Source organism: Arvicola amphibius, chromosome 9 (genome assembly GCF_903992535.2).
Source record: "Arvicola amphibius chromosome 9, mArvAmp1.2, whole genome shotgun sequence".
Lineage (NCBI taxonomy): Eukaryota > Metazoa > Chordata > Mammalia > Rodentia > Cricetidae > Arvicola > Arvicola amphibius.
The window spans coordinates 118,840,403-118,863,970 of record NC_052055.2 but is presented as its reverse complement, the minus strand read 5'-3'; the positions used below and the strand labels follow the sequence as shown (position 1 = coordinate 118,863,970).

General features: G+C 49.5%; 1 protein-coding gene across 2 annotated transcripts; it reads right to left on the bottom strand.

Annotated features, from left to right (window-relative positions):
• Window positions 1–4,718: 4,718 nt before the first annotated feature.
• Rsph1 (radial spoke head component 1) lies at window positions 4,719–23,333 on the bottom strand. Of its 2 annotated transcripts, XM_038343692.1 has the most exons (9): window positions 23,222–23,333; window positions 19,837–19,950; window positions 19,629–19,734; window positions 14,164–14,254; window positions 13,585–13,720; window positions 9,949–10,020; window positions 6,663–6,822; window positions 5,888–6,022; window positions 4,719–4,762 (listed from the first exon to the last, which is right to left on the bottom strand). In XM_038343692.1, the coding sequence occupies exons 1-9, from the start codon at window positions 23,273–23,275 to the stop codon at window positions 4,719–4,721; spliced, it is 912 nt and encodes a 303-aa protein (XP_038199620.1). In that variant the 5' UTR covers window positions 23,276–23,333. The 2 variants fall into 2 exon arrangements, with proteins under 2 accessions (XP_038199620.1, XP_038199621.1); XM_038343693.1 differs by lacking the exon at window positions 19,837–19,950 and having other exon boundaries at window positions 23,222–23,275.
• Window positions 23,334–23,568: the final 235 nt, after the last annotated feature.

The window sequence follows — 23,568 nt, the reverse complement described above, 5'->3', positions numbered from 1 at the left end:
GTGGCCTCTGCAGGCATGCCATGGTGTGAACACACACATGTGCACTCACACACTCTAAATAAAACTTTTTGTTTAATCTGGGGACATTTCGAACGGATCAAGAATAGGAATACAACCTATCAAAATCTGTGGGATGTCATTGCAACAGGATTATAAAAAGAATTAGTACCACATTAAAAGTAATTATTGGAAAAGAAACCTAAAATATTTGGTCTCACTACCCTAACTAGAAATAACGAGCAAAATATAGTAATTTGATGTGAGCAAAAGAAATGGCAAATATCAATGCAATAGAAAATAGAAAAAAAGATTAAAACTAAACAACACAAAAGCTAGGGCTTCAAAAAGATCAAGAAAACTCGTAGACCCCAGCCGGGCTAATCAGCACTAAAGAAAGACAGCCCAGATCATCAGAAAGGGGAGGGGCATCACCACTGAGGCCACAGATGTGAAAATATAACGCCAAACTTATGCCAACAAACCAGGCTCTTGAGACAGGCAGTCCCCTAAGGACACAGCTAACCACATCCACAGAGGAAAATAATGAGGGCAGGTGTGGGCCATAGACCTGCCAATCAGAGCTTAGGAAAAAGAGGCCAAAGGGCAGCTACAGCTCAATCCAGGCTGCTCTACACAGGGAGTTCCAGGTCTGCCCGGCTGCACAGTGAGTCTGTCACCAAAAAGGAAAGACAGGAAGGGAGGGAGGAAGGGAGAGAGGGAGCAAGAGAGGGGGAGAGAGAAAAGAATGGGAGGGGACAAGAGGAGAGGGGAGAGAGGGGAGGAGAAGGGGAGGGGAGGGGAGGGGAAGGGACCGGAGGGAAGGGAAGGGAAAAAAATCTAAGTGGCTTGGTGGTAGAGCACTTTCCCAGCGTGCCCAAGGCCATGGGTTCTACCTCAGCTCTGGAAAAGTATATTGAAACACCCGACATCTGTTAGCAGAAAGCGTACCGCACAGAATGACAGGCCTGCATGATTTCATTCATAAATTTTGCCCTGCAAACTGCTCCTGGAAGGCAGATGTACTTTATCGTTTATAAAAAATATACTTCGGGATGCTGAGGTCCCCTTATCTGCCATGTCAGTGTCTGTGAGTTTAGTGGCACCCTTTCGAGCCTAAAGATTCACTACAGTACAAGATGCTGAAGGAGGTGGGGTGTTGCAATGCACCTGAAATAATGCTGGGATTGTTCTGCGTTTTGGGGAGCTATTGTTAAACCCATTGCACGTAATTTTTAAGACCAACTTCGTTGTAGACGTGTGTGTTAGAGATAGCACTGTGTAGGCACGCCTCCACCGGGCTCTTGAGAGATAGCATTATGGGATGGGGGGTTAGTGCAATGCCTCTATGAAACCGAGTACCTGAAGGGAAGGACAGGTCTCCCTGTGGGCCCAGCAGAGGGCAGCGTTTAGCATGATCCATGCCTCCCACTTGGAGAAGCACAGAAAGGTTCTTTCCATGGTCCCATGCCCAACAGCGGTGGTGGAGCCCCCTGGGTGTGTCCATGACTGCCACAGTATTTGAATGACCGCCTGCTTCTGAGCTATTTGGAGAAGCAGCTGGGAGACCTACATGGGATTCCTACACAGGAGCAAGGTTCTGCCATGGCACCAGAAGTACAGGGCCGTTGTTCCATGAGTTCCAGGTGAGTCATCCCCTCTCTTCCAGGGCTTGTCAATAACACCTGGGTCCCCACTCCGACTCTTCTCCCATCCTTCTACCACTTTTTCCTTTACTCGGAGCTTATTATTATTGACACACACAGAGATACAGAGCCACAGGCTCAGGGTGACACACACACACACAGAGCCACAGGCTCAGGGTGACACACACAGAGCCACAGGCTCAGGATGACACACACAGAAAGAGCCTCAGGCTCAGGGTGACACACACACACACAGAGTTACCGGCTCAGGGTGACACACACAGAGCCACAGGCTCAGGGTGACACACACAGAGAGAGCCTCAGGCTCAGGGTCACACACACACACACAGAGTCACAGGCTCAGGATGCCCCATGCCGACCATGTATCTTCTGCCCTCTACCCCAGCTCCAAACACTGCCTTTTGCTGACAGCCCGATTCATAACTGTGCTCACAGAATAAGCAAATAAGTATAACCCCTGAGTATAATTGCACATTGTGTGGTCTCAGCTGCTGTTTTTAACATGGTAATGAAATTACCATAACCCGGTTACAACATGCTTTATGATATTAATGCAGCCTGCAATTTGTGAAGTCCAAACTTCAAAAGAAGTGAACCTTCTTGCACTTATAAAAAAAACATTTCGTCTTAAGATCTCCTGAGTAAATTGGGAGCATGGGGACTATGGGAGAGGGTTGAAGGGGAGGGCAGTGGCAGGGAGGGGAGCAGAGAAAAATGTAGAGCTCAATAAAATCAAAGAAAAAGAAGAAAATACAGTTGAAATGCCACTACAGAGAGGGCCATGATCTAGCCCCAGCAAGCAGCAGAACTCAGCAGTTTTGGCCATGTGGTTCTGGCTTTACAGTCAAGGATAGAAGAAAGAAATTATGGAATCTCTCTGTGTGACTAAGAAAAGCCTCTGAGGCCAGGTATATGTCAGAGGTGGCTCTGCATGGAGGTCCCAAGGGTGAAGCCTGAATTGCCATGGAGACCACAAATGTCACAGATCCCAGAGCCATTGGATACCTGCTGAGGAGGGCACTAACAGGGAGTGGAAATCAGTTCAAGAGAAAGGAGTGTGTTGCAGTCACCAAGGTTGAAAGAATTTGGAGATCTGAAAAGCATTCTGACATCAGACATGGAGATGCAGAATCTGGAGTTTTCCCAGCTGGCTTTTAGTCTTATTTTGGTCCAGTATTTCCTGACTATCCCCCTTTTCTCCATCTTGGAATAGTAATGTTTGTCCTGCACTATTATATTAGGGTCTACAGTTAAGAAGTGATTGTATGAATCTCAAAAGAGACTTTGGGACTCTTAAACATTGTTGAGACTGTGATAGACTATGGGGACTTTTGAAGTTAGACTAAATGCTTTTTACATTATGCTATGGTTACAAGTCTGTGGGGGCCAGGGAGTGGAATGTAGTGGTTTGAATAAAAATGGCCCTCATGGGGAAAAAAAAACATTTCATCTTGCATTTTTCATAAGGCTCATAGAATCCAGCAATTTGTGTAATCTGTTTTTATATACTCTTAAGAGCCCGAATTGTAGAAAATTCCTCTCTGATAAATCTTTTACTCAGAGATGCCCTGTGTGGATCACTGTGAGGCATTTGACAGAGTCACAGGGTGTCAATAAATCTCCACATCTGTGTACACGCAGTGTTGTGAGTACTACACCTGCATTGCCTCACACAGCTTCTGAGCATCACAAGGAAAAAATTACACAATACAGAAACACACACACACACACACACAGCTGGCTTCCTACACAGTGGGAACCTGAATCTGCATTCTGAACCGTCTCAGTCTTTGGATTAGACCACAGCATCCTATGGAAAGAGACCTAGTGACCTCCCACCCAGTGTGGCCTATGACCCAGAAACCTCTGCACCCCTGAGAACCTGAACAAATGCACAGTCGGGTTTCCCCCAGACTTGCTGAATCACAGACTTGGAGGTTTCCAGCAGTCTGTGTTTCCTCTCGAGGTGAGTTTCCCACATGTGGAGGGAGCAAGAGCTTCCCATCAGCATGCCACAGTGTCTCCATCCCTCGATCCCTCCATCCCTCCGCTGTTCCTGGCAGCTGCCCTGGCGGCTGCCCATTGTCTGCCCATTGTCGGGGAGGTCAAAGCACTGGCGGTCACAGCTGCAGCATACGGATTAGAGATTATGCAGAGTACGGAGGTTGGGTGGAGTGACTTTAGGGGCTGAGAGCCTGAACACCTAGGGCTATACTACTCTGACATGGCATCCTCTCCTGGGACTTAAGACTTACTGTGTGACGCAAATATTGAGAGAAACACACAACCATCGTTCATTTTGCTAACTGAGGCCAGAGCAGTTAGCAGTAAGGATGAGTCAGCCCTATTGAAACCAAAATGCTTCAAAGGTCTGCTGCAGTGTCTCCAGGAAATGAGAGATGGGACAATGGATGGGTTGTTTGCAGCAGACACTTTCACTCCCTAGCACCCTGTCCCCCAGAGTCGAGGGAACAAGGAGAAGAAATGCACTGGGCAGTACTGGGGAGCTCTGGTGGAACTGACCGCCTCTGCCTCAAGAGGAGATGAAACTGTGTGGGATGGGGCTTCGGGGCTTCTGCTTTAGCCCCCAGGAACAATGCTGGGGAAAGGGAGCGGCTCAAGGGAGAGAAGGGAGACACCAGCTGTGAGTCACGAGGCGGGAAACTGCAGTTGCCAAGGAACCTGAAGGGGGCGCTCACTACCAACGTCTGTGCTCAGCCTGTATCAGGGACCGTGCTGGGAGACGAAAGCCCAAGGAGAGGGCGGAGAAAGCGGAGAAAGCGCGCAGAAGGCCTTCTTACAGAGCCTGGGGCACACCAGAACTCCACAATCCTTCACCCTCTCCACGAAATGATGCCCACAAGCAGCTGGAAACCAATCCACAGAAGCTGTGGCGGAGGCTCCTTCACAAACACTAAACACTGGGAGATTTATTTCCAACTGCAAAACAACTCAACTGAGAGAAAAAGATTGATGGCTGGTTGGCGCCAGCCCCAGCTGCCCGGAGTTAACTGAGGCCTGGCTGGTGTGCCCGGTTCCTCCACCTCCTCCGTCTTATTCCTGGAGGTCTGACTGCTCTTCATCAAAGTTTGCATTTCCTGGGAAGGAAAGAAAACGCAAGATAAACATAAAAGTTAATGATAAAAATGATTACAGGTATTTAAGTATTTACCCCTGTTTTCTGCAGGCATTCAGGGTCCCTGGGCTAAGGGAGGCTGCCTTTTAAAGGTGCGTTATTACAACGTTCACATTAGTTATTGCTGAAAAAGTCTAAGTCCGTGTGTGTATTCTCACCAGATACGTAGAAAACCAGTTTTGCCTGATTTTGTTGTTTCTGATATATTTTTTTAAAGAATGGGAAATATATTCACTCTTAATTTACAGCCAAAATCAAATCAAAAGGAGCGCTGTAGTGGTTTGAATGAAAATACCCCCCAGAGGCTCATAGGGAGTGGCGCTATTGGCGGTACAGCGCTGTGGGAGGAGAGTGTGTCACCAGGGGTGGGTTTTGAGGCTTCAGAAGCTCCAGCCTGGCCCAGTGGCTCACTCCTCTTCCTGCCTGGCCATTTGGATGTAGAACTCAGCTCCTACTCCAGCACCATGTCTGCCTGTTCACCACCATGCTTCCCACCATGGTGACCACAGACTAAACCTCGGAACTGTAAAGCACCCCTAATTAAATGCTGAGGTCATGGCATCTCTAACTAAGACAGGTCCTTATCCCACGCTGCTACCTTTAGCCAAGGGAGCAGGCAACCTCGGGTGCACAGGCTGTCCCTAAGCCCTCTCCTAAGAACAAGATCAGATTTACCCTAGGAGACAAGAACCCCACCTGATTAAATCAAAGGAGCCCCGGTGGGGAAAGATTTTTCAAAGACTCCAGAAACCCCAGGTGGGATCCCCTCTCGGTGAACTGCAGAGGTGGAAATTTCCAGGTTGTCTCTCTAAACCACTGTGACAGAACTGCTCCCCACCACGTCTAGTTCTGAGGGAGAGCGTTGAGAACCAGTCACACCAGGCCAGCTCCTGCCCCGGTCAGGCTCAACTGGCAGACAAGCTGGACTTGAGCTGAACTTAGGCTGGTCTCAGGCTGGTCTCTCCAGGCTCATTCAGGTCCCTCAGTCTGAGGAGCGCACAGTGGAGGAAGGAGAAGCCTGCCCCTCCTGCGGTGTGTGGCTAGCCTCATGCAGGCTCTGTCCACTCCACGGGGCATGTGTTCTTACCCTGGTCCATGTCGTAACCGTTCTCTTGACTCTCCTGCCTGAACGTGTCCATGTCTTCCTCGCCCGTCCGCATATCCATCTCGCCCTCAAAGCCTTCCGGCAGACCCTGGGTTTCATCTGAGGCATCACCCGTACCTGGGGTGAAGACAGCAATGGATGACAGGATGGGGCCGCCAGGGAACATGAGCGCAGGCATGTGTGTCAAGTGGGTCCCCTGGTCTGCTCAGCAAGGGCTCCTGCTCCTGACCACAGGACCTCCTTTCCCGGCCCCAAGCTCCAGCCCAGCCCTGGCCATCAGATCACCCTGCCCCATCTCCCAATTTTCTCCACAAGACCACTGTACAATGGACACAGAGAAATGCTGCCTCATCCTTCTCCCAACAGGGATATGTGACCCCATTTGCTATCAGCTGCCCAACCCCAGTCATGCCCACAGAGAGGCTCTGCCAAGGGAACTCTGGTTACTGGGGAATCCCCCAAGGTTGCTGAGGCCTTACGTCATAGCTGGACATTCCTTCCAACCAGCTGGTCTGCACGCTTCCCCTTTATTCCCTGGGAGACTCCCATCCCAAACACTTGCCCTTATAGCATCCTGCACCCAAACTGACCCAGAGGCAATTTTCCAGAGACACCAGCTGCACCAGGTCTGAGGACAGGTGTGTATGTCCCTAACAACCCCGGGTCTCTTGCCCTGCAACCTGGCCCTGACAAGCGCAGGGTGCTTGCCCTGACAACCCCAGGGTGACTGCCCTGACAACCCTGGGATATTCTGTACCTGCAGCTCCCAGTGCTTCTTCCTGGCCTGGTCCCTCAGCGGGAGGCTGCTCCTCAGAGAGGGTAGGAGTCCAGAGGGCCAATTCTGTGATTTTGAGAGCTTTCCATTTTGGAATGATACTCACTAATGTCTCCTCTTCCTCCTCCTCTTCTCCTCTTTCCTATTTTAAGTGCAAAAATACGAAGTCATCAACATTTGGTCTGGAATATTAAATGACCCCAGGGAAAAGGTGGGCTCTGAACTGGGACTTGAGGCTTTCGGCAACACCATGCCTGACCAGAGCATTTGTGACTGCCGGTGGCATCACCTAAGGACCGAAGACAGATCTTGTATGAGCCAGACAAGACAGGAATCCACAGAGCACAACCAGGACACTGTGAGGGGCTCTCGGGCTTAGCACGTACCTCAACGGTTGAGGATAACCGAGGAGACATGTAGTGAGGGGCTGCGGGCAGGCCTGCTTTTCATCCTGCCCGGCTCCCGGCCACCTGCTAGCTTATGCCCCGAAATAACAACACAGAAATTGTATTCGTTTAAATACTGCCTGGCCCATTATTTCCAGCCTCTTACTCACATCTTAACTAACCCATATCTAATAATCTTTGTAACACCACGAATGGTGTCTTACCGGGAAAGATTCAGCACATCTGACCTGGTGGCTGGCTTCATCGCATCTGGCATCTCTCTGAGGAGAGGCACGGCGGTCTGACTAACTTAGGAGATGCGTGGCATCTGACTGAGCCATCTACCTCACTTCCTTCTTCCTGTTCTGTCTACTCCACCTACCTAAGGGCTGGCCAATCAAATGGGCCAGGCAGTTTCTTTATTAGCCAATGGGAGTCCTCCATCAGAGACAAGCTTTTCAAACCTTGCTTCGCTCCAGTCCCGGGCTCTTCTATGTAAACCATAAAGCAACACCCACTTAAGAAAGCCCTAAGAAGCCCAAGATGTCCACATGGTGGCAGGGAAATGCACACACACACACAGGGGCACACACAAAGGGCACACACAGAGGGACACACACACAGGGTACACTCACAGGGCACATACACAGGGCTCTCCTGGCGTGGGTACAGAGACCAAAGTCAACAAAAGTGGACTGGGAGGTCAACATTCATAAACGGGTAATTCCTCCAGAGATTGGAGCTAACATGTCATTTTTTTTTTCAAACATATCTGTCAACTTCTCGTTTCTGTAGTTTTCTTAAAAGTTCCAGAGATTGGAACAGTGACCTAATGAGTCTACAAAATCTCATGGCCACAGGTGGGGACAGCTGTAGCTGTAGGCGGAACCCCAAACATCTGCTCGCTCACTCTGAAATACTTTCCAGTCAGCAGGACGAAACAAGCATTCAGGGACCGTGGTGTCCAAGCCCGCCCTGCCTCGGAGTCCCCCAAAAGGCTCTGAAACACACATGCTGGCCCCACCCACACTGCTTCTAACTCAACCAGTCAGGCTTGGCACCTAATAATTTGCATAGGTTCCCAAAGGACCCTTGAGGTTGCTAAGCCGAGGACCAAACTCTGAGAACATGGTCAAAGAACACCTATGCTCTGGCAATAGCTGAACCTTCCCCAAGTGGCAGATGTCTCTGCAGTTGCCAGCATAACTGATGGCTCATAACTTGAGTCCCTCCCAAGGAACTGATCTCCTCCCATCGGGAAAGCCACGGAGCCCTAGACTCATAGCACACCCTTCCCCAAACAGCCCACACCTGCTGCCTGGTTCTGGTTCAGGCCCGTCCTAGCTTCAGGGCTGTCCCAGCACAGGTCACCTTCTGTTTCCCTCCAATCCTGCTTCCTTCACAGTTGATCCTAAGGCACCCTCAATAAACCATGCATGCACGCCTCAGAGTGTTGAAGTTGGCTCTCTCTGTGTTGTGAAATGAACTGTGTGCGACCCTCTGACAGTGTGATATTGTCCTAGCCCCCAGGACCTAAGAACATGACCTATTTGAAGATTAGGTAATTCCAGTAAAAATGAGGTCATTAACATGGGCAGGATTTTCGTTCCTTTTGCATAGTTGTGTCAAAATACCTGAGAGAAGGACTTCGAAGAGGGAAGGAGTATTTGGACTCATGGGTTCAGAGGTTCAGACTGTCACAGTGGGACAGTTTACAGCACGATCCACAGGAAATGGGGATGGGAACAAACAGGAAGGGGCCACGGGGAGACCTAGCACCCTGAGACATAACCCCCCTGTGATGTGTTTCCTCCAACTGTGTCCCACCTCCTAAAGTGTCCAGAATTTCCCCAAATAGCCCCACCGTCTGGGATCAGCATGCATTCATGGGGGCAGGGGGCATTTCTCATTTAACCCAGAGCAGCTGATAACGTGGATATTCCAGGGAGAGGCCCCTAAAGTGCTTCCGTTAAATGAAAAGCAAAAATGCTGAGTCAAGAAAGGAGAGACCTTATACTGAGTGTGCTCTTCCTCTAAAGCCCCACTTGCCACGGTGGACCCCTGTGCCAGCCCAGCTCGCACAACACCCCCCACCTTCCCTCCATTCTGCTCTTCCAGACTGCTGCTGAGGCTTACAGCTTGATGTCCCTCGAGGCGGTTTTCTTTTAAACTCTATAATTAAGTTGTCCTTAATCATAAAAAAAAAAAAAATTCCAAACTTCTTACAGCAGGAATAAATAAGTCCAAGACCCCAAACTAGTACTAAGACCAGGAAATTTTACTAACCCTCCAGCTATCTCCAGGCATAGTCAGACATTAATACACACAGAGACACACACACACACGCACACATACACACACACCTGTGCCTGAGTGTCCACATCAGGAGCTCACACAGACACCCCTTACAACCTCACACACAGACACCCTCACACACACACACACACACACACACACACCTGTGCCTGAGTGTCCACATCAGGAGCTCACACAGACACCCCTCACACACACCTGTGCCAAGTGCCTAAGCACGAGGATACTGACACCGGTCAGAGAATGCCAATCTGGTGTTGACATCTGTGTCAAATGCAGCAGAGGAACGTGTTCGCTAACTAGGCTTTAGGAGCCGTCGCCCACAGAATGTGAAGAGCCACCTGACATTGCTGACGATTCCAGCACTCAGATGCCATTCTGGGACTGACACCTGCCGGAACTCAAGGTTAGCCAGTTCCTAGCCACAAAATCTAGCTCTGACTCCCGCAGCCATCGTGAAGTGACGTCGATCACTTCGGCAGCTGAGCTCCTCGGAGCATGCTCAGAGCCAAGCCCCTTTTACCTAGTGGGATCAAGGGGACTGGGCAGACATCAATTCTTCAACTTACCACATCTGTTAGGCGATATTCGCCGTGCTGCTCACATCCGATGTCAAACACGTACTTTCCAGGACCAACAGGCTATGGGGAGAAAGGATCTCAATGCACTTTATGGTCAACTCCGTGGTCGACATCAAACAGAAAGTACAAAACACTTCCTATGCCAGGACCAGAGAGCCACCCCGAATGACTACACTGTGCCAAGTCGGAGAGGGGTTACAGATGCTGTGTCAACTGACGGCTAATGGAGCAGTTGGAGGGTTTGTTTCTGAAGGTCTCAACCATGTTTTACTGCATTTAAAAAGAATAAGAAACATCTCCTCTGTAGAACCTGCAATAAATCGATGTCTGGGGGGCAGATTAGCTGGAGAGAGGCTGGCTTCCCATGCTTTGATCTGTTTGTTGTAACACTGGATTTAGTGCAAAGCATTTGTAAATTATTTATTTACTCGGTGATGGGGGTGGGGTGCACGTGTCTCAGCATGTGTGTGGCAGTCAGGGGACCACCTGCCGGAGTCGGTGCTTTCCTGCCACTGTGTGGGACCTGGGTATCAAATTCAAGTTGTCAGACTTGACAGCAGGTACCTTTACTCACTGATTCATCTCGCCTCACCAGCCGCCCCCCATGAGATTCTTACGACAAAAACCTGGTCACAAAGACACGCACCGTCACCGCTTTGACTTAGAAACCGAGTGTGAGCCACTCCCCAGATTTACAAGTGTTTCCCACGCCACCTGCTGTCAACCTAACATTTGGCTTCACCTTGAACCACGAATTATGATGTGCCTTCCTTGTTTACCCACGTTCACCGTTGCTATGCCGACACTGTTGATTGTACAGGCAGTGGTGTGAGCGTGATGTTTTGCTGTGTTTTGACACTACGTCTCATTTCGTAGCTCAGGCTGGCTCAAAGTCTCGTCACTGTAGCCGTACACCACCACGCTGGGTTGTCAGTTTCCGAGTCATTATGCTCCTCCTTATGAAACTAAATCCCTGTTTCCTTGGTGAGTCAATTTTCTCATTTCTGCATTCGTAGATAGTCACCTATTTTGATCAGTTTCATTCACGGTGACATTTAAATATTCCTTCCGGAAAATACCTTTCTCTATTTGCTGAAGGACAAACTAATTTTCCTGTTCCCTATCCCCTTTATAAAGTGGTAAAGCAACTGAGACTTTTAAAAATACAACCGTGAGCGGTTCCCTTAGCCATCAGTTGACAGCAGCGTCTGTCACCTTCCCAGACTTTGCCTGGTGATGTGATTCAGAGGGGCATATCTATTCCTTGGCCCGTCCATTGCCCCTCATTTCTTCATTAACCGCCAGCAGGGTCCTGACTAAGCGGTTAAGGTCTTGCCCTCCCACTAGTCTGCCTCCCATCTCCATCCCTCCTTGTCAGCTAGGACAGGGACAGGAGAAGTTCAGAAACACAAACAAGTGCTTAGAGAATGAACAATGTCTGACCTGGCTCATAACCAGGGAAACACACAATTTAGAAAGAAAAAAAATGTTTGTATATCAGATTTGGGGGAGGGAACAAAAGCAAAGGATGTAGCGGATAAATCCGATGTCATGAGGACCCGTGATGGGGACTCAGGTTCTGTTGGCGAGGGAGTAAATTCATGCAGCTTTTCAAGACCACGCACGATGTTCGTGGTGTTTCAGAACATTGGCTCTTTACATTCAGCAATCCCAGGATCTAATTGTGCGGGTGCATCCTATTGTCCACTCGACATGCCTGTGAAGGAGGAGCCTCCAGTACAGAAGGGCCTACGTCAGACTGGCCTGTGGGGCACGTCCGTGGGGCACTTTAACTGTTAACTGATGTAAGAGGACACAGTCCACGGTGGACAGCACCATGCCCAGACAGGTGAGCCAGAGCTGACTAAGAAAGGTGGTAAACATGGCCTGTGAGCAAGGCAGTAAGCAGTGTTCCAGGTCTCTGTTTAGAGCTCCGGCCCTGCTGGATTCCCGCCCTCATCTAGTTCCTGCCCTGGCTTCCCTCAGTGATGGACTATGACCTGTGAGATGAAACAGACCCTCTCCTTCCTAAGCTGCACTCGGTCATGGTGTTTATCACAATAGAAAGGTGACTAGGACTCTAATCTATTTAAATGCATTTATCAGAATGACAGCCAAGTCTACTGGCCTTCATTCCAGGGTCAGGCACCACCTCTGCCTAGAAATGGAGCATGCTTTCAGATGAAGTGAGCAGGGCTTTCTAACAGGAGAGCTAACAAAAGCAGACACACGGAACTGAATGTAGATTAGGATGTTTCAAAGTCCCTTTCCCTTTAAGGGTCAGAGCAGAGGGGATGCCCTCGCCCCACACCTGAAAAACCTGCTAGGGCTTTGGTGTCTGGATCAGATGGCTTGCTTGCGTTAAGGAACAGAATGGCAGCGCGGAGGGAGGGCATTCATGGCATGGCCTGCTGAGCCAAGGCAGGCCCTCTGTCTGGACCACGGGACCTCCAGCGTGTTTTATCTCACATGCCCAGATGTGCAAGATGATAGCAGGAGCGCCTTTGTGTCCTCGTGCCTCATGAACGCTCAGAACTGATTCTGCATAAGCTGATGTGCGTGTGTGATGTGTGCGTGTGTGTGTGTGTGTGTGTGTGTGCGTGTGCGTGTGCGTGTGCGTGTGCGTGTGTGTGTGCATAGTATACAGGGGCCCTGAGAGAGGAGCAGGGAGAGGGACAGCAGGGACGGGAATGCTAACGTAAGACATTTTACGATTTTTTTGTTGTTGTCTCTTTCCCTTATTGGTTTTTCAATGCAGGGTTTCTCTGTAGCTTTAGGGCCTGTCCTGGAACTCATGCTGTAGACTAGACTGGCCTCGAACTCACTGAGATCCACCTGTCTCTAAGTGCTGGGATTAAAGGCGTGTGCCGCCACTGCCCAGCCAATTTGGGTATTCTTGAGTGGTTTGTATAACTGTAAGCTTTTTACTAACAGACGGAGCAAAGCCTCCAGGTCTGTTCTCCCTTTTTAGACTGGCTAGTCTAGCCTATTGATTTCCCCAACAGTTGAGGTTCAAGTTACATGTAAATGAAACAGGGCACCCGGAGAATCTGAAGAGGAGTGATGAAGGAAGCTGACCATACCCCGTGTCAACTTCCGTATCAGTGTGCTCAGCAAACTCTCTCTTTGGGGAGTCTCCCTCCAGCCCTGAGCAATGCTTTCATTGATGCCTGGGTATAAGGCTTGCAATTACTGAGTCTTCCTCACTTTGCAGAAGACAGTCACCAAAGCTAGAGGCCCACCGAACAGCAGCCAGTGAGCGTGCAGAGGTCTCCAGACCCAAGGCAAGCTCTCTGGGCCCTTAAAACCCTCCCAACCAAGAGTGGCAGACTGGCCTCTGGCATGAGGGGAGCTCTGGGATCCGCCTCCCATTAGACATGGTTTGCTGGAGGGCAAGAGGCCACACAGCCAGCAGAAGATACCTTGGTACCAAGGGCACTGGCCTTAGTACAGATACAAAGCACTCCTGGGGCCCAGGGAAGTGGGGCCAGCTTTCTGCCTCCACACCAGTTAACTCCGTGCTCTGTGGACATTAGAAGAGCTTGGAGTGGTGCCGCTGTCCTCATCTGGTGGGCTGGAGGGGACCCTGAAAGTTTAGTGTTGACACACAGCGCGCTCACTTACATTTTTGTTCATGAACTTGCCCTGGTACCTGTGGTTCAGGTGGATGAGCTCGGCAGCACCCTCCTGCTGCCCGTTCACCCAGCTACCGACGTACTTACTGCCAGTTTCTGCATAGAAGTAGGTGCCTTGCCCATGCCTGGTGAGGACAAAACAAGGGCACTTGGTCACTGTCCGATACAGGGCACTGACTCTAAGACTGAGGGGGGACCTAAGCCAGCTCGCAGGCAGCTTGTTTCCAATATCCGTGTCCATACGTGGGACATTAACACTAGCTTGGGACCAGCAACACCTAGGGCGTAGAGTTTAACTGCCTGCACACGAACCCATTTCTCTGGGCAGAGGCAGGGAGAGTTGTTTGACCTCTCTCCACTAGACTAGCCCTCTGTGTCTTCACTTCCTGGGGCTGTGGATGGAGGACCCATGTGCCCTGACCCACTCTGAGGAGACGGTAGTCCCTCCTCTGCTCCTCTTGGCGGCACCTCCCCTACACACCTGACCTGCAGCATGACTGCCTTAAGTGGGCGTCATCCTGTTATTCTACCACGAGTGGACCCCCGAGACTATAAACAGAAGCCAAACCTTTGATGATTGAACCAATCCCCCGTGTAGGTGTCATTATTGATGTAGTAGTATACGCCATGGCCGTGCCTCTGGTCGTCTGCCCACTCCCCTGCAGAGGACAATACACAGACACAAAGCCAGATGAGAAGAACAGACTGATACCGTGGCCCCCGCTAGCCCAGTGGGATTCAAGCAATGCATTCTGCAAAAGAGAGAGCTTTGTAAACTTTGTAACCTCAAAGCTAAGCCTGCTGCCTCTCTCCTGATGTCCCTCCACCCACACCCACCCCCTTCCTCTTGTGCCAGCTTCAGGGAGCGCTAGCTAAGGAGGGCTGAGTTAGGAACCCCGGGGACTCAGATCTGGAGGGTGTACGTATGTGCTGTGAGCCCCAGCTGCTTTCACCCTTTCACAAGTTGGTGGGCAAACGGTCAGGAATCAGACCAGCTTGTCTGACCACTGCCAGTCATCTCCGCCACGCTCCATCAGCCTTGCAGGTGCTTGGCCACTCAGCGGCATCTCCAAGGCTTGATGGTCTAGCCTCATTCTGTGCCCCACCCGAACACCTGGTCCCAAGGCTGCCTTCCTCACACATTCCCTTTCCTGGCCTCCATGGCCTGCCCACTCCCCTCTGTGTGGGTGGGTCCTGCTAATTTCTCATGCACTTGACAGAAGACCCTAACACTGGAAAAACAGCAGGAAGTTTGGAACGCTTGGATTGACAGCAAGATCAGCAACAAGCTGTGTTGTCCCCAAAGGGGATTTGAAGTCAGTCTCTCAAAAACTCCTCAACTCTTGCAGCTCACACAGGAAAGAAACCAGCCAGGGAATTCTCACGGTGGACTTTACCTAAAACCTCACATATGACCAACAGCAAATCAGCACCCAGATAGAGCTTTCTAGAATGCTACTTACTAGCATACTACCCGGACGGAACTTAGAATGGAACTATGAAGAATGTAAAACTAACTAAGGTCAGTTTGTTTAAAGAGAAAAGGATGATCCCATCTTCTATTCTCACTACTGAGAACAAGGCAAACTGCTTTCTTCTGGAGAGGATGTTGGCTAGCCAGAGCAGAGGATGCCCACTTGGGGGGGAGGGGAGGGGAGGCTGGATTCAACCCCAGGGCTAAAGAAAAGCCAAGACAGTGGTAGAAGAAAGCTACTTGAGGACGAGATGGGGCTATCTGCCATTAATTAAAACATGCCCCAGGGTGCCTGCTTAAATTCTGGGATGTTTATGATAGTTAATTTCTTTAATTTAAGAATGTTTAATTTATTTCCATTTCCCAATACAATATTCCCAATATTATGGATACAATATTCTGTCTGTGTGTATTTCTGCAAGCCAGAAGAGGGCACCAGACCTTATTACAGATGGTTGTGAGCCACCATGTGGTTGCTGGGAGTTGAACTCAGGACCTTTGGAAGAGCAGGCAATGCTCTTAACCTCTGAGCCATCTCTCCAGCCCATAAAGATTCATTTTTATAGCAACTTTATATCCTTTTCCTTAAAGAGGACCCTAGGATGTGTGTGAACTTCTGGCTTACACAAACGCTAGAGACATTTCCACGTACACTGTAAGAAAGCACACGATGCTAACAAAATGTTAGTTATCCAAACTGTCTGTTCCCGTGAACAAACCCCAAAGTTTATCCAAAACTGGGAATTCTATAGAATTTTCCACACTTCTTCAACATTTACTTAACAAAACATTCCGGCCGCCTTGTGAGCTAGGAGAACAGCTGCAAAAATGGGCAGCACATGGCCCCCCACGAGCTTACACCTGGTGAAGACAGAAGCCAATGACGGTGTGATCAGCAACCTGGGGCAGAGGCAAGAGCAGGGCCTCAAAGACCAACGGTGGACCGGCACAGAGCAGCCTTGCCAGGCATACACAGAGAGATGAGGTGCCAACTGCCACAGGCTCAAGAAGGGGACAAGGTACCACAATAAGATGTGAGAAGGGACAGGAGCAAGAGAGATGGGGACTCCAAAGATTAAGATAATTCACTAAAATAGACATTTGGTGCCAGATCTGTAGTGACTGTGGGACGGTGGTGCACAGTGTGGCCAAAGATCTGGGGGTTGTCCTGGCTCTTCAGTGGCAGTACTACTGTATCTGCGCCTGCAGCGTCCGCCAGTTTCTACGGTGGCATATTCCCACTGAGGCCAATTTGGAGCTGTTTATGGAGCTGCAAAGAAGAGCAAAATTGGTTTCCACAGCTACTCAGAGCTGCTCCAGCACACCCTGGGGCAAAGCGGCCACAGCTGGAACCGTTGCTTCAGGCGGTTTCCCTCCCAAAAAAAAGACCATAACAAAAGGAATCCATCTCCTCCAGCCCTTGGGAGCCAGGCTCCAGACCGGCATGACAAGAAAAGCGTGTGTTTTGCAGAAATGTTTCAAAAATGAAAGAGGACACTTAAACTGCGAACATGCTAGATTTCATGTGGGTGAGGCCCCAGGAGCCCGTGCAACACCACTTGCCAGGGAAACCCTGTGCCAGGTGAGTGGGACTTCTCAGAGGAAGGAGGCCTGCACCTGCTGTAGGCATGGATGTCGGGGAGTCAGGGCTCCTGAGTGGCTTTTAGAAACCTATTGTTCGCCGGGCGGTGGTGGCGCACGCCTTTAATCCCAGCACTCGGGAGGCAGAGGCAGGCGGATCTCTGTGAGTTCGAGGCCAGCCTGGTCTACAAGAGCTAGTTCCAGGACAGGCTCTAAAAAAAAAAAGCTGCAGAGAAACCCTGTCTCGAAAAACCAAAAAAAAAAAAAAAAAAAAAAAAGAAACCTATTGTTCCTGCTTTAAATTTGCATTTTACTTTTTCTGAATTTTAAAAACCATTCCCTTCCTACTCTCTCTCATCATTCTTGGTCTTCTCACCAGACCTGGGATATGTGGGCGGGGGTGGGGGGGCTTCCAATGAAGCCCTTAAGACCATGTGAACAGTGAGATTTGATGAGACTTGGGGTTGCAGAAGGCATGTGTATGCCAGCATGGCTGTGCTCACCAACTTCACCAGAACAGAGGCTTACACTGGACCCTTCTAGAACTCACACTACATACCCGTTCATCTGACTGTCAGTATTATTTGTGGTTTCCTTTATAATAAACAATTAACAGTACCTCTGTGAGCTCCACATGCCCTAAGGGAAGACTACCAGACAGGAGACAGGGTTAGGGGAGCACCTAGTTAGCAATGAGCTGGGCAGAAGTGTGACCAGCCAGGGAACTTCTAGCATGACTTAGCCTTGGGAGCATAAGCCGGCCCTGAGGCTGTGGTAGCTGGAGCCACAATGGGACCGACTCCTTGGAGAGGCGTTGTCTACAGACAACAGAGGGCTACTTGGTGTGAACACCCAGGCTTGAGCTCATGAGTCTTGTGTGCAGATTTTTCTCTTCAGCTGCTTCATCTCCATGTTAAGAATTCCTGATGCCTCTCCCTTCGGTAGGGAGGCGCTGTACCCACACTTGGGTAGGATCATCATGCCTAAGTCTATATTAAAAGATCTTTAATAAAATCCCCAGCTCTGCCTCAAAGAAAGACTTCCTTAGCCCCTCCCTCCCCTTTTAATGTACTTTATATGTAACCCAAATTGTATTAACGTCTACACTAAGATCAAAAGTGACAACAAGATTAGGCTCCTAGGGATCTGGGAAGAATTAAATTAAGCCCTGAATCAAATTGTTCAAAGCTCATTAAAAAGCAGATGGTGCTTTTGGTCAACCAAGCCTGCTAAGGTTTGGGAACAAAATAATTTAAGTCCCATGTCTAATGCAGAGGCACAAATGCCTCTGCTCCATCTCGGAGTTTGGAATAACCCCCTTTCTTTGCTATCCGTTATTTTTAGTTTTGTCTGGAAGCAGGGTGGGTGACTGTTGTGGTTTGGAAAGGTGTCCCCAAAAGGCTTGGTCCCCAACTATAGTATTGTTGGGAGATGTGGAACCTCGGAGAGACAGCACCTAGTGGAAGAAGCCAGGTCATGGGTGACATGCCCATCCCCCCTCCTGTTTCCTGGCCACTGTAGGGTGAGTAGCCGGGGCTGCGGAAGACTCCCACCATGATGCTCTGCCTTGCCACAGGCTCACATGTCTGTGGACTAAAATCAGGGGCTGGAGAGACGGTTTAGTGGTTAAGAGCACTTGCTGCTCTTGCAGAGGAGCCAATTCATTTCCCAGAGCCCACAGGTTCACAACCATCTATAACTCCAGTACCAGAAGCTTCGATACCCTCTTCTGGCCTCTGCGGACAACTTATGCACATATTTCATTGGCATGCATGCAGGTAGAACAACCATGCATGTAAAACACCCATGCACATAGAATAAAAACAACCCAACTGCAAAACCTCTAGAAGTCAAAATAAGCCTTCCTTTCCCTGAAGATGAATATCTCAGGCATTAGTGGTGGGAATACAGCCTGCATTTTAAGGATGTGTCACCTCATTTGAAAATGATGCTGCTACACAGAGTTCATCATGTTCTTTCCAACAAACTCTTCCCTCCAGGCAGGGATATGGGCATCACACAGATACCAATCTATTCCATCTGCATGCTACAGATAAGAAAGCTCAGGCGAGAAGAGGTGACACAAGAGTCATACCTACTGCCCCCACACTCAAAGCTGAAGGCACAGATCTTTTTGGAAATCGGATGGAAACTAGAAAACCCTTTCTGGGCACAGGAGGAGCAGAGAGTAGAAAAAAATACAGACATACAAATCAGCATACACTTTCTGAAGGTCCACAGCCTACTTCCTGCCTTCTCCCACCCTGACTCTGGGATTAGTCTTGTACCCACCAGGGGACACTAGTACATAGGGACCAGAGGTTCTCAGAAATAAGCTAAGAGTCTTCTCGAGGCATGGCCTTAGCATTTAAGCAATTGGCGACTAGGAAAGACACCATACTAAGGCAAAATGCCTGGATAAAGGACTCCAAGGTCTAAAAAGAAGCATGACTGTCAGAAGATGAATTGGGCAAAAATAGAAAACAACAAAGACAGTTTCAGAGGGAAGATGTCATAGGCTGTCATGGGTCTAGGTCACACCCAGAGTCTGTGCTCACCCAGGAATCTCTTTCATTTACTCTAGATCTCTGGCTTCCAGGAGGGCACGTGCTGCCACAGGACCAGCCATACGGATAGATGTTAGTTACTTAAAGACTTCTAGCCTCTATGAGATCCAGTGAACTCCCTTCTACACTTTATTTTTTTTAAAGATTTATTTATTATGTATACAATATTCTGCCTCCATGTATGCCCACATGCCAGAGGAGGGCGCCAGATCTCATTACAGATGGTTGTGAGCCACCATGTGGTTGCTGGGAATTGAACTCAGGACCTCTGGAAGAGCAGCCAGTGCTCTTAACCCACTGAGCCATCTCACCAGCCCCCCCTTCTACACTTTAGTATCTACAGACAGTCTCGAGGGCAGAAGCAGCCTGCACAGCAGGAACAAGATTCTCCGTCATGGTGATGCATGGTACCTTCGTATCTGGATCCATCTGGATAGATAAAGGTGCCTTGACCGTGCTTTTTATTTTTAACATATTCTCCGATGTACCGGGCACCGTTCTTAAATTTGTAGACCCCCTGAAACACACGGATGATACAGTTCCTATCAGTCCTGAGTCCCACACGCACCAAGACAATATTTAATAGAGAAAAACAGCTTCCTAAGCCACCAGTTCTGACCTGCCCATTTCTTTTTCCAAACTCATAGTGTCCTTCATATGTGTCTCCATTGGGCAATCGCGCTTTCCCGTTTCCGTGCCGTTCTCCCAGTTCATTTCGCTCCCCCTCATATTCCTGGGCAAAAGAAAAGAAGGTAATTGTGGCTGCTGTTCAGTAGTGCCAAGCACAAGCCGAGCACACGCCAAGCACACGCCAAGCACAAGCCAAGTGTTTCAGAGCTGTCGCATCACTGAAGCCTCCCGACCGTGGGCACTGTCACATTGCCCTGGTGAGGCAGGTAGCCAAGCCTGGTGGGCAGAGCCCTGGTCCAAGGTCTCACAATCAGTGCAAGTGTCCATGATGGGAGCCTCACTCCCACCTCCAGCAGCTAAGCCTGTGATTAATTATGCCAATCCTGACATTGTTAACATGAACCAATGCATGGAGAATGCTAGGTGCAGTATGCTATCACAGGAAAATACTTAAGGAACACATGCAGGTGGGACAGGTCCCCAGCCTTCAAAGACACCTCCCTCTTTACTTTCTCCAGTCATTCAGTACTTAAAGAAATGCCCTAAGAGAATGGCTCTTCCTTGATGGGCTTCCTGGAGAGCCTGTGGACTGCAGAGGTCTGTGTCCTGCTGGGAAGTTACGCTGTGAGGGAGAGGGGAAGAAGTTGTGGAGATTCCAGTAATCTTATTTTCAAACTCCCTATCAAAGGACTTACAGTTCAAACACTTTTGACCCTGGAACTGGAGAGATGGCTCAGCAGTTAAGAGCACTAGCTGCTTCCGCAGAAGACCTGGGTTCAGTTCCCAGCACCCACATGGTGGCTCACAATCATATGTAACTACAGTTCCAAAGGATCCAATGCCCTCTCCTAGCCTCCTCAGATACTGCACGCATGTGATACACAGATATGCAGAAAAAACACCCATACACACAAAATAAAATATTTTTTTAAAAAAAGGAAAAAAGAAACAACTTCTAACCCAATCTGAAATAGCTACTAATCTATCTTGTCAGTAGATCAGATTGGGGTGGAGCTCAGTGGTAGTGGGACTGCCTAGCATGTACAAGACCCTGGGTTTCACCCCTTATACACACACACACACACACACACACACACACACACGAGAGAGAGAGAGAGAGAGAGAAACATATACACATAGACACAGACACATACATTCACAGACACACAGAGAAAAACACAAACACACACACACGAGAGAGAGAGAAACACATACACACAAACAGAGAGACACACACATTCACAGACACACAGAGAGAGAAATACACAAACACACAAGAGAAACACAAATACACACAGACACAGAAGCACACACATTCACAGACACACACACACATAGAGAGACACACAAACACACAAGAGAAAGAGAAACACACATATACACACAGATACAGAGAGAAACATACACACACAAACACACATACACAAAGATGTGTGCAAGCAGTACCACTTGTAAGGGCTGAGGCAGGAGGATCACAGGATCACTTGAGCCATCAAGTTAGAGGCCAAACCTGAGCCACAGCAGACCTCTGCCCCAACTCCAAAAACAAGTAAATAAAAAAAAAAAAATGTAGTACAAGCATGTAATTCTCCTGCTTCACCTTACTTTATAAAAGAAATGTTCTCTGGCTCATAAACAAGGATGTGTAGTGCATATATTATGTAATGTAATGGCCATAATGGTGCAACGTGGCCAGCTTAATACATCACGCTACATACTTTAAACATACTCAATTACATACTCATTTAAACATTTTAGAACATAATATATGGCCTTGGATCTGTGTCTACTACAGGCATAGGACTTCAAATGGAAGACTTTAGAAGCGAACAGGTAGGTATTTCTTGCCTTCTTCTAGCCCCTTTTAACCCAGAAATTCCTGCTGGAATATAAGCGTTGTGACCTTCCAGATTGCTTTCAGGGGTGTTCCAAGCCGCAGTGTGGTGGTTTGAATAAGAATGTCCCCAGCAGCTCAGCTATCTGAACACTGATTCCCCTCTTGGTGGCACCTTGGGGAGGCAGTGGAACCTTCAGGAGGTAAAGCCTTGCTGGAGGAAGAATGTCACGAGGGACAGACTTTTGAGTGTTGATAGTCTCCCCCGACTTTTGCAGTCTGCTTTGTGCTAACATCTGAAGAGGGGCACTCTCAGCTTCCTGATCCTGCTAGCATGTCTTCCCCTGTGCCTGTGGTTTATTGCTAAGCCTTCCCCACCATGATGTACTCCTATCCCTCTGGAATTGTAAGTCCAAATAAACTCTTTCTTCCATATGTCACGGAGTTTTATCACAGCAACAGAAACGAACTAACACACGCAATGTGCAGAGTCCCTGCTCCCATCCTAGAGGCCTCCCGGGATGGCCAATGCTGAGCCACAGGGGTGGATTCCTGCTCCCATCCCAGGGACCTCCCAGTCTGCCCACCCCTGACTGAGAAATCCTTTAAGCTGATCAAGGGGTGGTCTGCCATCATACCTGCATGCTTAAACATGTTACAGATCAGTAGGACCAGGTAGGGGACAAATGAGAGATTTTGATAGCCAGGGCTGGAAATTGGATGTGAGCAGAAGCAGACCATAAATTAGTGACCTCTGTGCATGTGTGTGTGGTATGTGCGATAAGGTGAATATGTACACGTCCCAGCAGTTATTCGTTCGTGTGCACGTTCATACCCATCTGTAGGGGCCAGAAATTGGCAGGCACTGTCTTCCGCAATCCTCTCTACTTTAAATTTTAAGATAGGATCTTTTCGCTGAAGCTGGAGCCCACCCACGTAGCTAGGCTGACCAGTGAGCTCCAGGATCTTCCTGTGCCCAGCTTTTTACATGGTAGCGGGATCTAAACTCAGGTCCTCATGCTTCGCGTCTTAAGCACTTTACGGACTGAGCCATAGCCCTGGGGACTGACTGGTCACCCTCTGATTTAAGGAGGAACAGCTGGCCAGCCGCAAGGCTCTCAAGAAAGAGCTCATCGCGGTCTTGCGAGTCTCTCGCCTCCCCTCTAAGGTCAGCACTAGAAAAGTGATTCCAGTGGCTTGCGACAGTTCAGAGAAACTGATTCAGACCTACGTGGTGAAATCTTCAAAGTCCTGGACACTCCAACACCGTGCAGGAGTTGCCAGGAAGCAGCCTTCTCCATGCCTTTTCTCATGCCCTCTGCCTAGAAATCTTCGCCTTTAATGGGAGGCGGAATGGGAGCGGGGAGGGGGGTGGAAACAAGACGTCACGGCGTTTCACCTTTCACAGCGACTTCCTGGACGCACCGCCGCTCGTGTGGCCGGCGTGGTCCTGTCCCCGGCCTCTCGGCCCTCTCCCTAAGCCTCCCGCTCCGGAGCTGCAGCGCACCCCAGAAGTCCCTCCCTGGCCAGGAGCTCTCACCCCAAGATCGTTCTCTCCTTCCTCCTCTAACTCCTCGGAGCCCAGGTCCGACATGATCTGGTCTCAGCCAGGATCTCTGGAGTAGCGTCTGTATCAAGCAGGTACCAGCCACCCCACCCGCGTCCCGCGTCGCCATGGAGACGCTGCCCGGCCCGCTAGGCTCTCAGCCTAAAAGGGTGGCGGGAAAGGGCGGGACGAGAGGCGTGGGAGGAGCTAAGGTCTGGGATAGTGTCCTAGCAACTGGAAGGGCACCTCTGCCAATCGCCGCCTGGAAATGGGAGGAGCGGGGGGGGGGGGGGAGTGCGGGGGGAACACTTGGCGACTTGGTACTCACGCAGATCTGGCCC